Genomic DNA, 15,958 nt, shown 5'->3' with positions numbered 1-15,958 from the left:
TTCTCTGAAGATATTTCACCAGAGGACTGAAGCGTCTGCCCAGAATTCTTCCTCCCAGTCCTCCCAGCCTGCAGGCAGATTCTGGACTCTGCCCAGAGCTTCAGCCGCGTGAGTTAATTCCTCAATTCCTTAATGTATTATGTATGTCTCTTGATGGTTCTCTTTCTCTAGCTAAACCCTGACTAGATTCCCTTTCCTGCACATTGTCCAACACTCCAAGTGTTTCAGAAATCACTGGTAATTGAAGGAAAACTTTTAGCCACGTGTGATCTATGTGCAAGACTTGTTTTACTAGAACCTTCTCAACTTAAAAACAGTGGCATATTCTATATGTCAGTAAACACTGGAGAATAGAAAAATAGTGAATTCCTATTGAGTCCTAACTTTTAAATGTTATTTTTTTCTTCTTCAATATTCTTTAAAAGTTACAAGTGACACTTTTATTTTTTTGTAGAGTGAAAAAAAAACAAAAACCAAAAACCAAAAAAAATTTTTAAGGTTCCTTTCACCCCCACTTTTTTCTTCCCATTCAGTTTTTCTTCCTGGAAATAACCACAGCTGATAGTTTGGATTTTATCTTTTCAGCCTTTGGTTAAGCATATGTGTATACATATATACCTTTATGTACATGCAGATTTTAAGAAAGGTCTGTAACCTATATATAGGCATTAAAGTACGTATGAAATTAAGCTGTATGTAAGTGTTTTATAGAACTTTCTCTCTTAGCAATATGATTTGCATATTTTTGTATTATGTCTCTACATACGCAGCTTTAAATCAATCTTTTAAAATTGTCGCGTACTTTTACTAAGAATGGCGGTTTTGTAATATATTTATCATTCTACTGTGGACTTTCCTTATTGCAGTGTTGGAATGACTATGCTTATATATGTAATCTTGGGTATACGTATGAGAGATTTCTTTAGATGAGATTCCTAGAAATGGAATGCTGGATTAAAGGTACTGTATATATGAAATAGTCTGGGGAGTTCCTGTTGTGGTGCAGCAGAAAGGAATAGGGCTAGTATCCATGAGGATGTGAGTTTGATCCCTGGTTGCATCCTCACGGATGCTAGTCAGGTTGTAACCCACTGAGGCACAACAGGAACCCCCAGAGGATTTTTTCATCACAGAGACATCATTCTAGTTCTAGAAATCTAATACATTACTATTAACACGTCATAATAGTGCCTTGCAACTTTTCAAGCTGCATAGTATTTGTATTGTTATTTAACTTCCCACATAGTCACATAAGAATGACCTTGGGGAGTTCCCTTGTAGCCCATGGTTCCAATTACAGTTCCACCTTGGAATTGTGGTCAAAACTAATCCAATCGGTAGAGAAGGAAGTTAGCTGCAACCTGGGTTGCCAGATTCCATCTACCCATATCAGGTGACTAAAATTTAGTTGCTAAGAGTCCTTGGGGAATCTGATAACAAATAACTTAGAATGACCTAGAAAAAGCCTGGATTTCATGTAGTTCAGATTCCATGTCTGATCTGGATCTCTAAATCTCTGGGCAAGCATCTACATTATGGCCCTTAATTTTCAGCTCATCTTAGATACTAAATTTTAAAATCTTTAAATAGATTAAATACTAAACTTGGAAGTCTGGATTTGAATCATAAATGATGAAGTTGATCAAACCAGTTACATTAATACCTTTAGCTATAGTTCAAGATAATATGCATTCAAATGTAATGTAAAGAATCCTGCAGTAGATATTGGCATTTTAAGCCGAAAGGTTTAAAGGAATTAGATTAAGCCTGTTAACAGTATTGAGGTGGAAATATAACATTTATTTTGCCCTGTTATAGGTTTAATTTATTATGTTTGTTTGCAAATCTTCCCTATAAAGCAGTTTGGGTGGTATAACTTAAAATGTTGAAATTAGCGTAATCAAATTTGCTTTTTATTTTTTTATTTTTTTGGCTTTTTGCCTTTTCCAGGGCTGCCCCCGTGGCATATGGAGGTTCCCAGGCTAGGGGTCTAATCAGAGCTGTAGCCACCGGCTTGTGGCAGAGCCACAGCAACTCGGGATCCGAGCCACCTCTGCTACCTACACCACAGCTCACGGCAACGCCAGATCCTTAACCCACCGAGCAAGGCCAGGGATTGAACCTGCAACCTCATGGTTGCTAGTTGGATTCGTTAACCACTGACAAAGCCATGACAGGAACTCCCAAATTTGTTTTAAATTTAATCTCTGTTTCAAGTTGCTCTAATGTTAAAGAACACGTGAAAGGGATCACTCTTATTTAATACAAAATAATTTGTGTCATTTAACACAAATCACATAACACAAACTTTATTTTTTTGAAGTTCCCGTCGTGGCTTAGTGGTTAATGAATCCAACTAGGAAACATGAGGTTCCGGGTTCGATCCCTGGCCTTGCTCAGTGGGTTAAGGATCCAGCGTTGCTGTGAGCTGTGATGTAGGTCACAGTCGCAGCTCAGATCCCACGTTGCTGTGGCTGTGGCGTAGGTTGGTGGCTACAGCTCCGATTGGACCCCTAGCCTGGGAACCTCCATATGCTGTGGGAGAAGCCCTAGAAATGGCAAAAAGATTAAAAAAAGATTTTTAATTTTTTCATTGTCAATTTCTACCGTATGGTAAAGTGACCCAGTCATATATATATATATATATATATATATATATATATATTCCTTTTCTCACATTATCCTCCATTATGTTCAATCACAGGTGACTAGATATAGTTCCCTGTGCTATATAGCGGGAACACAAACTTAAAGAAAAAAAAAATAGTTATTTAAATTTGTGTCTTCAGTGAATTGAACCTTTATATAAATTGTAACACACTGTATATGACATCCTCTGTGACTAAATCCCCCAATTTTCTTGAACAGGTTCAGCATTTATTTCTCATAAAAAAAAACTCATCATCCTCAGAAACTCAATATAATGTAATAAGAATTGGTAAATACTATAATGCTTGCAATAGACTATACAAGAGATGTGAATAGCTCCAACTAAGGTATGTCAATGGCCTCCAGCCAGAGGCCAGGAAGAACACACCTGCAGTTGGACAAGTAAGACTGATGACTCTTGCCCCGATGGGGAAACACCTGTCATGGGGAACCAGCGAAGTTTCTGTGTAAGAGACTGTTTCTCTTACCGAGACGCTCCACAGCTACTAGTTCAATTATAGACTTTGGTTTGGGAATTTATTGGAGAAGGATCTAAGAAAATGGAGGTTTGCTTTAGACTGACATTGTGAGGGAATAAGTCAATCCTCTGATTGTTGACACTAAGCCTTTGGGGAAGAGCTGTAACTGGTAACAAAGTAGCAGCCATTCAAGCCAAGAGATGGGGTGTTTGGTATTTTTGTGGGTGTCTCCGACAAATAATGCATCGTGGTCTTAGAGTAATCTTGTCTGAGGTTGGTGTTCTTTTAGGTTTTTTTTTGTTTTCTATGAGACTGTTTATGTCCAACAAGAAAATGATATGGCCCAGTTATGTGTCCCAGGCCAGTTCTCAACTGTCAGGAGCTGCTCCTTGCCCTCCAACTAAAGTGCTAGTGGAGCATAGAGAAAAGTAAATTCAAGAGATAATTTAGCACACAAAGTCTATAGGACCGGATACGGGGGCAGACAGTGAAGTCAAGTGTGGTTTCTAGGTTTCCACCTTATAAATAGGACGGCAGTGCTCTAGGACCAGGTTTGTATAATCTTCCAATTAAATACCAAAAATATATGAAGAATTGACCTTCATATGCCCATTTCACAGATAGGAAATTAAAGCTTTACAAAGTTCCAATACCTTGCCCACTGTTGCATGAAACCAGAACTCTAGATTTAACAATTTTGGGCATTTTCATATCAATGGAAATGTAGGATAGTTGGTCTTTTGCATCTGGCTTCTTTCACATTGTTTCTAAGGTTTATCTATGTTGTAGGATGTATCAGTACTCCCTTTTTATAACCAAGTAAAATATCATTCTATGGATATACCCCTTCATTAATCTATGGATCAGTTGATGGACATTTGGGTGTTTCCACTTTTTGGCTACTATAAAAACTGCTAGAGTAGTCATGTACAAAGTTTTGTTTGAACATATGTTAATCTTCTTGGATATTATGCCAAGGAGTGAAAGTGCTGTGTCTTAGAGGACACGCGCGCACGCGTGCGTGTGTGTTCTTTTCAAGGCTGCATCCTTGGCATATGAAAGTTCCTAGACTAGGGGTCAAATCTGAAGCTGCAGCTGCCAGCCTATGCCAGAGCTCAGCCAGATCCGAGCTTCATCTGCAACTTACATTGCAGCTCACAGCAAAGCTGGATCTTTAACCCATCGAGTGGGGCCAGGGATCAAAACTATGTCCTCAGATACTAGTCTGGTTCTTTACCACTGAGCCAAAATGAATTGGCTTTTGAGGAATCACCAAATTGTTTTTCATAATACAGTTTTGCATTTCCACTAGCTAACACATGACTGTTTTAACTTCTCCACATTCTCACCAATAATCGTTTAGTGTCTCATTGTGATTTTGATTTGCATTTCCCTAATCACTAAGAATGTTGAGAATCTATGTACTTACTAGCCATTTGTAAATCTTCTTTGGAGAAATGTATTTGAATCTCTTGGCCATTGTTAAGTTAGGTGGTCTTTAGAATCTTTTGTATATTCTGGATACTCAGCTCATCAGATAAAATAGTTATAAGTATTTTTCCCCCATTCTGTGAATTTGAAATCTGAATCCCCCCAAAAGAATTCCCCTGCTGAATTTATGATTAATCTCTCTGTCAAAAATTTTATTCCCTTTCTTGTTCCACCCCCATTCCCCTTAGGATTGAGTCTTATTAAAGAAAAGGGGAGAATGAAAAGGACTCTTTTGGGTACAAAAGCCCCTCTGTGTCCCCCATTTCTTGTTTCTTGAAAAATGCTTTCGTATCTTAGGCCTTCCCTGAGTTTGAAAGACCAGACTTAAGCAGGTACTACTTAGGGCTGGGTTCTTAGATTTAGGTATTTGATACATTTTGAATTAACTGTTCTGTGGTAGAGGTTCACAGTCATTATTTTGCATATAAGTGCAAGTTGACCTAGCATCATCTGCTGAAAGCTCTGTTCTTTGTCCCTTTGAATGGTCCTGGCATCCTTGTCAGAAATCAGTTGAACATAGACACATGGGCTTATTTCTGGACTCTGAAGTCTGTTCTATCATACTGACTTTGTTGTTGGATTTTTCATTTTCTTTTTAGGGCTGCATCTGTGGCATAGGGAGGTTCCCAGACTAGGGGTAGAATTGGAGCTGTAGCTGCTGGCCTACGCCACAGCCACAGCAACGCCAGATCTGAGCCACATCTGCGACCTACATCACAGCTTACGGCAATGCCAGATCCTGAGCGAGGCCAAGGATCAAACCTGCGTCCTCAAGGATACTAGTCAGATTCGTTAACTGCTGGGCCACGATGGGAACTCAAGATTTTTAAAAAAATTATTATTATTTTTATGGTTGCACCCACAGCATATAGAAGAAATTCTGGGGCCAGGGATCAACCCAAGCCGCTGCAGTCAGATTCTTAACCTATTGTTCCACAGCGGGAACTCCCATACTGACTTTGTAATTTAAACTTTTTTTTTTGGCTGCACCAGCAGCATGTGAAAGTTCCTGGGATAGGGCGCGAACCTGCACCATAGGCCCAACCTGAGTAGCTGCAGTGACAACACCACAGCCTTAACCTACTGTACCACAAAAGGCACTCCTGTAATTTAACTTTAAAAATCATTGGGGATATTTTAATTTGGCATTTTATCTCCAAAATTATTTATCATTTATTCAGTTGATTGAAATGAGCCAGAATCAAATCTGCTGTGGGAAAAATTTACTAAAAATCAGGAGAATGGTTTTATAGCAATTTTATTACAATACTAGACCACGACAGAATCACATGCTTGCTATTAGAAGCATTTCTAAAGGTATAAACATTCGGAATTTTTCAAAGGTAAGACATTAGGAATCCATTTCAATACATCAGAAAGGGAAAGAATGATAAAAAAAAAAGATTAGATACTACGTAGCACAATATACAATATGAATGAGTAATACATGAACAAGGATTTTTAATAATTAACTTTCAGAAACTATATACATACAGTAAGAGTAGAATAATACAATTAGGAGTTCAAATTTTCCTGTGGATTTGTTTATCTGCCTTGCAAGGGTTGCTAGGTGATAACTGCACAGTGATATATGGTTATTCTGATATTTTTCTCACAGTCCAGGGGAGTTGTTAGGGACAGACAACTGCTCTCTGCCGTTTGGCTCACTCTGCTATTTTGCTGGATAAAACACTTTCCTTACAATGCTCATCCTTTCCAAATATTCTTTTTTTTTTTTTTTTTTTTTTTTTTTTTTAATCACAGCTTCTTACACTGTCATTTCTTTGAGAGAAGCAATGCATACATACAAAAGGGAAAACCTTAACCTGGCTGGCCTTACTGAAGTTCAAAAACCCACCAAAGAGAATAGATTTTTCTTAGCTTTCAAGCAACTCCCTTCCGAGTTCACTAGTTTTATGGGAAATGTGTGCTTTCAAAAGTTACTGTCAAAAGATCTGTTTGCACATTTGTTACTTGAGGCATCAATTCACTTTTAGAAGGTCTTCATTCATTTTAAGATCCTTTATTATAAAGAGCCTGAAGGTGACCATGTGCATTTCATACCAAGAAAACAAATTCTCTTATGTACAAACCTGAAAAACATGCTTCAGACAATTAAGACATACAGCACATGCTTGAATATTAATGCTCTGAAGAGATGGCTCAGGGTTTATCATCACCCAGGTTCTCTCCTTAGAAAGTTCTATAGAGCACAGCCTGACAGAAGCTTGTTCACTTGCAAATGAACGCCAAAGGAAAAGAGTAGAAAAAATCTATCATTAACACCATGGAAAACTCAGAATCTAATAATGAAGGATATTGGTTATAAAAATTTGATCCTTTCACCCTGCTCTTGAAGCATTTACCTTCTGCTTTCTCTCTGCTTAATGTTGACACTTAGGTGCTCCAAGGACCTGCAGTTCTGTCATCTCCCAGTAGGGTGCGATGTTGCACTAAAAACTGCACCAACACTGGCATTACCCTGGTGGGCCTGTGTTCGTTGTCTATTTTCAAGACATTTCTTAAAGTCATATATGAATACTTTTTTTCCTAAACTCAAAAGAAAGAGAGTTGAAGAAAAACAGAATTCTTGAAGGACTGTTCTTGAAGGATAGCTTTTTACCCACTATCTTCAGAGATATTTCTTTGTATGTGGAGGCTGGTATCAAAGTCCCAACGTACGAAACGCATCTCGTAAGTCATCAACCTCATACAGGGGCTGTGGAGAAAGAGTGGGTGACGTTGGTAACATTTTTGAAGAAAGTAAGTTGAGAGGGAGAGGAAGTAGGAAGAAGGAATTTTACCAGGAGAAACGGATCCTGAGAAGTCTAAGAAGATGTGGGTGAGGAAAAAGGGGAAGGACGGAAAGGGAATCTTAGCAGAGGGCTCTGAACTGTGAAATAACAGAAGAGCAAACTCAATTACAGGAGAAATGACAACAAAAAAGAGAAAGTTTTCATCATAGGAAAAAGTGATAAATAGACACATATGCACAGAGGAAAATGTAGGGAATATAGGAAACAATAGAAGTCGCTGCAGGAAAAGATGACTTTGGGAGAGAAAGACAGTGAGAAGCAGGGAAGTCCCTTACCAAAAGGATGCGACGAAGCTGTCTGGTCAGACGAACAGAATTTTCATGCAGCCCCTCCCAGGCTTTGAAACTTCTTTCGCGATTTTCCACAAAAGTATTCCAGCAATAAAAGTAATCTTCAAAAAAAAAAAAAGGGCCGGGGAAGGGGGTAGAAAGAAGGTGGCTCAGATCTCACTCAAGTCAAGAGGAAAGAGAGAAAAACCCGGCCCCCTCAATTCTCATTTCCCCCAAAGCCTCGGGTCCAAGTCATTGATTCTTTTCCTCCAATTCTAGCTGATTTTTTTTTTTTGGTCTTTTTGCCTTTTCTAGGGCTGCTTCCCGTGGCATATGGAGGTTCCCAGACTAGGGGTCTAATCGGAGCTGTAGCCACCGGCCTATGCCAGAGCCACAGCAACGCAGGATCCGAGCCGCGTCTGCCACCTACACCACAGCTCACGGCAACGCCGGATCCCTAACCCACTAAGCAAGGCCAGGAATCGAACCCACAACCTCTAGGTTCCTAGTCGGATTTGTTAACCACTGCGCCACGACAGGAACTCTTAGCTGATCATTTTTGACTCCAAAGGCAAACTAGTAACACCCACAGGATTCTGCCCCCGTGAATTTCCCCTCTGGCTCTTCCCACTCTCAATGGTAAGCCCCGCCTGGCTGAGCTGGGTGGAGGGGAGCCCCGCACACCTTTGAAGGTCATGATGGCGATTTGGACCCCCGCGCGGTGCAGCCGCCGCAGCCCCTCAGGCTCCGCCTTGTAGCCGTCGCAGAAGTAGAGGCGCGCGGTGAAGATCCTCAGACTCAGGTTGGGGTTCCCTCTGAGGAAGTTTGCCACGTGACGTGCACAGTCGTAGCAGGGGCTCCAAGACGTGAACCAGGTGACACGGTAGCACCGGCCCGGGTCCAGGTCCCAGTCGGAGATGTAACGAAGGAAGAGCAATTCCACGTGGCACCCGGACTGCAAACAGAGTGGAAGGCTCAGAGAGTGGAAGGCTCAGAGCCTTCATGTTGACTGGCGTGCTGGTTGCTTTTACGATCATTAATGTGGGACCCTCCCTCTGCAACATTTTATTTTGGAGTGTCTGCGGTTTTGTCCTGCAGGTGTCAGAAAGGTTAAGCATCTGCTGGAAAGGGTACAATGCTAAGTGGTGACCTCAAACTCTTTGCCTTAGGAAGGGGAAAGCCTATGGATTTGCTGTGGAATGGGGAGGATGGAATGAGTTGAGTGGATGAAAGAAACAGCATCATGCTATCACAGGGCTTTCATTTGCGTTTGTGAAGTTACTTTTCCTTCCTTGGAAGGGAAGGAAAATTGATTGGAAGTGCCTGTTGACCTCACTAGCTGGAGGTCAGGAAATTTGGGGTTAGGGTATAGATTTCGATGAGGCCTACAAGAGGCGCTGGCTGCTATGGTCTAAGAGCAATGAAATACAGGCAGGTCTTATTTTACTGTGCTTGGCTGTATTGGATTTTGCAGGTTTTGAAGGTGTGTGGCAAGCCTGCCTGGAGCAAGTCTCTCAGTGTCATGTTTTCCAACAGCGTTTGCTCACATTGTGTCTCTTGCAAATTTCAAACTTTTATATTTGTTTAGGGTGATCTTTGTGGTTGGTGATTTTTTTTTTTTTTTGTGGTCAGTGATCTTTGATGTTACTCCTGAAGGCTCAGATAGCAATTCTGAGCAATAAACTTTTAAAATTAAGATTTGTACTTTTGGGGGGGTTTAGATATAATGCTCTTGTACACTTCAAGGACTACCGTATGGTGTAAACACAACTTGTATCCCCTGGGAAACCAAGCCACTGCCGTGACAACACCGGCTCCTTAACCCATTGTGCCACAAGAGACCTCCTTTTCCCCAGTTTGTAAAATTGCTAAATACTCAATTTGTTTTTCACATTTAAAATTCAACCTGAGGAGTTCCTGCTGTGGTCCAGTGCATTAAGGATCTGGCATTGATGACACCCTTTGAGGCAAAGCTGTTGTGCTTGCATGGACATGTGAAAAAGGTTTCAGGAGTCTAGTGGAGACCAATGAACAGGCTGAACGTAGGACCATCAGCAGGAGGCTCTAAAAGTGCCCTGAGTTTAGCTTTGAACGGCCTGGGAAGGAAATTTTAATTGATACCTTGTTTCGAAGGTGCCCGAAGTCCAGTGAGAAGGAGGTGGCACTATCCCGCCGCTTCACCACATAGCACAAGTAGGTCTCGTGGCGGCCCTTGGCCCAGCGCACGTTTTTGAATTGGTAGAGGAACTGCCTCTGCTTCATCAGGAGGCTGTGGGTGAGAGGAAGGAGGAAGTGTGTGCAGGAGCTCAGCTGATCCACCCATCACACCAGGCTTGCTTTCTTTTTATTTTATTTTTTTGTCTTTTTGCCTTTTCTAGGGCTGCTTCCGCAGCATATGGAGATTCCCAGGCTAGGGGTCCAATCGGAGCCGTAGCCACTGGCCTACGCCAGAGCCACAGCAACGTGGGATCCGAGCCACATCTGCGGCCCACACCACAGCTTACGGCAAGGCTGGATCCTTAACCCACTGAGCGAGGCCAGGGATCGAACCCGCAACCTCGTGGTTCCCAGTCGGATTCGTTAACCACCGCCATGACGGGAACTCTTTTCTTTTTTTAAATTAATTAATTAATTAATTTTTTAGGCTTTCTTCAGCTTTTTAACAAATCTGATACTTGGGCCAAATCAGAGAAGATGCTCTTGCCTTCTTTGCTGGATGATGCCTGAGACTTACTGAATCCAATATAAACCCCCTTTCATGCTTATATTTAAGAACAGTCGAGAGACAGCAAGAACTTCAAAGCCATAGGCCTTCTAGATGCTGATAACTTGGAATTACAAACATGTTCTCTCGTCCCATACTGATCTTCTTGGGTTCCCCCTCCAATCTCTAGCTAAATGTCCAATGTGTACCTCAAACATGCTCATAACAGTATTTATCCCCAAATTGCCCTCCATCCTGACCTGCCTCTCTTCTCTCACTGACTTTCCACCCTCGGTAACCAGGTTCAAAGCTTGGGAATCATCTGCTTCTTCTTCACTCCTCATATTCAATTAGTCCTCTGCATTTACTGATTGGTCCCTGTTCTATTCCCTCTGTTTTCGGTTTCAGTCCAAGCCCTAATCTTTACCACTGGCCTAACCTCTTATCTCTCCAGTCCCTTCAAAATAACATTGGCCATGCTGTACCGGAGGGACCGCACAAGAAACCCAGGTGTGAGACTAGACTATCATTCCCATGCCAAAAACCCCCAACTTTTTTTTTTTTTAATTTCTTTTCTAACTTTTTTTTAGATTTTTATTTTTTTTAATTTTTTATTTTTTTTTTTATTTTCCCACTGTACAGCAAGGGGGTCAGGTTATCCTTACATGTATACATTACAATTACAGTTTTAGATTTTTATTTTTAAATAAAGATTTTTTTTTCTTTTTTTCTTTTTTGCCCCTGGAGACAGGGATGGAACCCATGCTACAGCAGTGATGACCCCAGATCCTTAACCCACTGCACCATCAGGGAACTCCCCAAGAGCCCCTAGGTTCTGCCCACAGAATAAACTCCAAACTCTGTAACGTGGTATTTAGGCCAGCTTTTTCAGTATCAAGCTGCATTTCTAGTTTCCTAGGACTTTTTCTCTTCTTTTCCCCACCACTGCAGTCCTCCTCCCCCCTCTGTCCCCTGCTGCGCTCCTTTTTTCTTTCCAGTGACTTTGCTGATGCACGTCCCCTGACCGAATTCTTCCTGCCTTTTCCCTCTGGGCAAAACCTTTACATCCTTCAAAGCCTAACCACAATTTCAGCTCTTCCAGTAAGATGTATCTCACAGTCACTACCCCAAAATTTCTAGGCAAAAATCGAATATTAACAGCAACCAAAAACCCTTCAGTGATTTCCTGTTGTTCTCTGCTTACCCCATCAAAGCAGTCAGCCTTTGTAATCAATTGATTGCTGACATCTGTCTCCTCAATTAGACTTCCTATTTTGAGTCAGGAAGTGTCATTTTTTGAGTCAAATGTAAAGTCATGGGAGTTCTCCTGTGGGGCCTCAGGTTAAGGATCTGGCGTTGTCACTGCAGGGGCTCAGGTTGCTGCTGTGGTGCAGTTTCCATCCCTGGCCAGTGAACTTCCACATGCCTTGGGCAAGGCCAAATTAAAAAAAGTACAAAATTAATACTTGGCTGTCAACTTGAATTACTCCAAAAAAGTAGACAAGTTTTTAAATATGAAAGAATTTAAAAGCTTAGAATACCAATACTAATGATAATTAGACATACTATCTAGTGATAACTACTGTTAACATGCCTAAGTTTTCCCTTCTGGTCTTTTAATAGGTATAAATTTACAGGATTTGATTATGCTGATTTCTTGTGTAGTTTTGCAAACTAACATAATTATTTTGCTGTGTTCACACACAGGGACAGATTGCTCTGTTTCCTAGCAGCTTCTTTGAGATGAATTTGTGGATATACTCTCTGCTAACACAAGTTTCTCTGTGGTTGTGAGCATAACCCAAGCTATAGTGTGGTTAATAGCAAAGCCCGGTAGTGTCCCTGGTTTTTGTCCCGCTGTGCACTTATCTAACTGGTGGAGAGAATTCTGCCATCTAGTGGCAATGAGCAGAAGTGCAGAGAACTTGTAAAAGCAATGACTTAGTAATTTGAATACGGTTTGCTGGCATGAGAATTGAAACTTTAAAAAAAAATTTTTTTTTAAACATTGAGGTATAATTTACATACTTCACCCACTTAAATGTACAATTCTATGAATATTGGCAGATGTAAACATCCAAAACCCCAATCAGGATACAGAACATTTTCAGCGCACCCCTCCCCACCAGTTTCTTCATGCACCTCTTCAGTCAGTTCTTTCCCTCCCTCTCAGGCCCACCGCTGATCTGCTTTCTGTAGCTATAATTACTGCTTCTTTCCTAGAATTTCATATAAAGCAGACATTATGACCTCCTTTGTGTGTGTCTGACTTCTTTCACTAAGCATGTTATGACTTTGACATTCACTCATGGTGGTATGTGTATCAAGAGAGTTTTTTTTTTTTTTTTTTGTAACTGCAAAGCAATATTCCATTGGCTGGGTGCTGCACATTCATTCAGCTGTTGATGGACAGTTGGATTGTTTCCACTTTGGGACTCTTGTGAATGAATAAAGCTTCTACATTCATGTACCAGTCCAAAGACATAATGGACAATATGCTGATTATTGATATTTTAATAATGGAGTGCATGAGATAGAACCCTGAATTTAAAAGTCAAGTGCTCTAATATTTTGTTAAATAAGCAAGGGCTAGAGTTTTTTTTTTTTTTTTTTTTTTTGTCTTTTTTGGGCCACTCCCATGGCACATGGAGTTTCCAGCCTAGGGGTCTAATCAGAGCTGGAATCGCCAGCCTATACCACAGCCACAGCAACGTGGGATCCGAGCCCGCATCTGCAACCTACACCACAGCTTGCGACCTATACCACAGCTCATGGCAATGCTGGATCCTTAACCCACTGAGTGAGGCCAGGGATCGAACCCGCAACCTCATGGTTCCTAGTTGGTTTCGTTAACCACTGAGCCACAACAGGAACTCCAGGGTTAGACATTTTTAAAGTTATTGCACTTTGAATATCTTGAATGCAATTTGAAGCTTATTGGAATCCATTTTAAATCCTGAGGCAGAGAATTAGACATATTGCCCCATATCCATTATGTATATAAAACTATAAAAAATTAGTCAATCATTATTTTAAAATAAAAAATGCATATTTGGCAAGAATCTGAATTGGATGCTAACAAGAATCTAATAAAAATTGGCTTGGAGTTCTCTTGTGGCCCAGTGGGTAAAGGATCTGACATTGTCACTGTAGTCGCTTGGGCCGCTGCTGTGGCACCGATTCTATACCTGGCCTGGCCTGGGAACTTCCACATGCCAAAAAAAAAAAAAAAAAAAAAAAAAAAAAAAAATTGAAAACTGTGAAAAAAAGGGGGGGGCTTTATTTTTTACACTACTTTTTTTGGCTGCCCTGTGGCATATGGAGTTCCCAGGCAAGGGATCAGATCCAAGACGCAGCTGCAACCTGGGCTGGCTCCTTTAACCCGCCGTACGGGGCCAGGGATTGAACTTGTGTCCTGGTGCTGCAGAGATGCAAGCAATCCCACTGTGCCACAGCAGGAACTCCAAATTGACTTTATTTTAAAGTGATAGTAATTTACTATGGTAACCACCATAGCACTGCCACTGTTACTATTACAATTGTTAATTATTAATTAACATATAATCACCCTCAGCATATTACATACAAACCAAATACATAATAAATGCTTAGAAAAGAAGAAACATCCTCTTTGGGGCCCAGTTTTAAATAGGTTCAAAATCTCTTGCCAAAAATTTCCTTCTACTTTTAACCTGTCTTCCTGGGCTGTGTGGATGGGAAGTGGGTGTGGGGAGGGGGGACTAGATCATGCACCGCAGGTGGGGGGGGTGTTACCTTGAGGAGGAGGAAACGTCCAGGAGTACAGGAAAGGACAGGACATAGGTTAAGGAATCAGATGGCCTTCTACCTCCTACCTCACATGAAAATACAATAGTTCTGTTTCCATCAGAAGCTACCAGTCAGAGTGCATTGCATCATGGTCACCTGTCAATTAACGTTTGGCGGGGTTGGGGCGGCAGAGCTGTTAAATGACTTTCCTGATTCATCACTTGCCCCTAACGGGCTAGGAACCTGTTTCTACACCCTGTCCTCTTCGTGGTTTCTCTTCAGGGTACGAAGGACTCAGCAGAGAGAGTCTTTCACGTCCGCAGGTTGACAGCTGCTAGGACAGCTGTGTTCCCTGACGCAGAACACTGGCTGCATCCCCAGCAATGCAAACCAGAGACAGATGCTTTAAAAATAATCAGCCTCTCCTGCCGTGTGCCGTCACTACTGGGCTCTGCAGAGAGGCTTTTCCTTAATGAAAATAATTCTCTCCTATTGAATTTCATCTTTTCTCCTTCTCTGACTTTCTCTGAATTTTGACTCTTTTTACCATTGCTTTGCATTTCAGTATTTACAAGTATCTCCACTGAGTCCTGTTCCTCTCTTGTACCTGAGATTCGTTTTCAAAATCTCACTGTGAACAGAGCTGACATTTGACATTTTTGCCCTCAAAATTTTCCCAAAGAACATTTAGTCTACCATTAAGATTCTTGGCCACGTGGTTTAGATCCTTTGTAAAAGAATAAAATTGAGATAAAGTATTTGGATTAGATATAAATTTTCATGCATTCGCAGTAATCATAAAAACAGGAATAAGCTCTATGAAAAAAAGTTCTATGATAACATGTCATAAACTTCATGTGAAGACATTATGTCTGAAGGAATTGAAAGACAATGGAAATAGTAAAAATGCCATTAACTGCCTAACAATTGGGCCTATAATATTAAATAAGTTGCTTGAGTGAATTAATCTCCTCATAACAGACACAGTCCTAGTGACTTTCAAGCAATTAATTTTGAATATAGGCATTTAAAAAAATAATTTCCTGAGTGTAATTATTCAGTAAAATCTCCCTTGGAAAGCTATTCTTCAATGGGTTTTATTGTTGAATGTTTACAGAATTTATTTTGGCCATGCCTGCAGCTTGTGGAAGTTCCCAAGCCAGGGATTGAACCTATGCCACAGCAGTGACCTGAGCCGCTGCAGTGACAACAACGGATCCGTAAACCCCTAAGCCACCAAGGGACTCCTGTTTACAGAATTATTAGTTACCACTACTGCTTTTAGTATAGCATTGCTCTTACCTTTTCATGATTTGAGTCTCTTACCATTTACTTACTTAATATTACTACCATCAATGAGTGACAAGTCCATATATGGTGCATAAAAGTTAAGAAAGAGAGAATTTGGCAGAAAGCATGTAAGATCTGAACAGAAGATGAGACAGATCCAGAGAAATAAATGTGCATCTTGACCAAGCGAATCTTGTGAGTCAGACAGTGATAGGGAAGAAAGGGAGAGTTTAGCCGTCTCATTACTCAGATTTGCTCTGAGAGAAAGGCCACCCACCCACAAGTAGACTGCTTTACCTGTCCATGGTAGATTCCAGAGTGGCTCCCTGAGACTCTTAGGCCAAGGAAAACTTGCCTCCAGCACCACTGCTGCTGCACTGACTTCTGACAGTGCATTGGCTCCACACATTCAAATTTGAACTTGCCCCCTTGGGCTCCTCCCCCAATAGCATCACCACCACCAGGGACCCCAGCAGCCTTCCTCCTCCTGTC

General features: G+C 41.1%; 2 protein-coding genes across 3 annotated transcripts in view; one reads left to right on the top strand and one right to left on the bottom strand.

Moving 5' to 3' along the window:
- The window catches only part of RIMKLB (ribosomal modification protein rimK like family member B), a 110,653-nt gene continuing 94,695 nt past the window's right edge, over nucleotides 1–15,958 (top strand). The window contains exon 1 of one of the 2 annotated variants that reach the window (XM_084956816.1): nucleotides 1–108. The gene's annotated coding sequence lies outside the window, so the exon portion shown is untranslated. The remainder of the gene's footprint in view (nucleotides 109–15,958) is intronic. The other variant, XM_084956820.1, reaches the window with a different exon arrangement.
- AICDA (activation induced cytidine deaminase) lies at nucleotides 5,826–15,863 on the bottom strand. Its single transcript, XM_003126511.5, has 5 exons — nucleotides 15,764–15,863; nucleotides 9,826–9,973; nucleotides 8,389–8,659; nucleotides 7,711–7,826; nucleotides 5,826–7,338 (listed from the first exon to the last, which is right to left on the bottom strand). The coding sequence occupies exons 1-5, from the start codon at nucleotides 15,769–15,771 to the stop codon at nucleotides 7,285–7,287; spliced, it is 597 nt and encodes a 198-aa protein (XP_003126559.1). The 5' UTR covers nucleotides 15,772–15,863; the 3' UTR covers nucleotides 5,826–7,284.

The sequence above is a fragment of the Sus scrofa genome, chromosome 5 (assembly GCF_054392235.1).
Source record: "Sus scrofa isolate SSC_HxYL_T2T_F1_AM1 chromosome 5, Sscrofa_HxYL_maternal_Yorkshire_Landrace_v2.0, whole genome shotgun sequence".
In the NCBI taxonomy this organism is placed as follows: Eukaryota; Metazoa; Chordata; class Mammalia; order Artiodactyla; family Suidae; genus Sus; species Sus scrofa.
The sequence above is the reverse complement of the archived record's forward strand: the minus strand, read 5'-3'. Positions and strand labels throughout refer to the sequence as shown.

Excerpts from the sequence above, each read along its gene's own strand:
- AICDA (XM_003126511.5), bottom strand. Across the intron at positions 7,827-8,388 it reads CGCCATCATGACCTTCAAAG|ATTACTTTTATTGCTGGAAT; the intron begins GTGTGCGGGGCT and ends TTTTTTTTGAAG. Across the intron at positions 7,339-7,710 it reads AGCTTCGTCGCATCCTTTTG|CCCCTGTATGAGGTTGATGA; the intron begins GTAAGGGACTTC and ends CTTTCTCCACAG.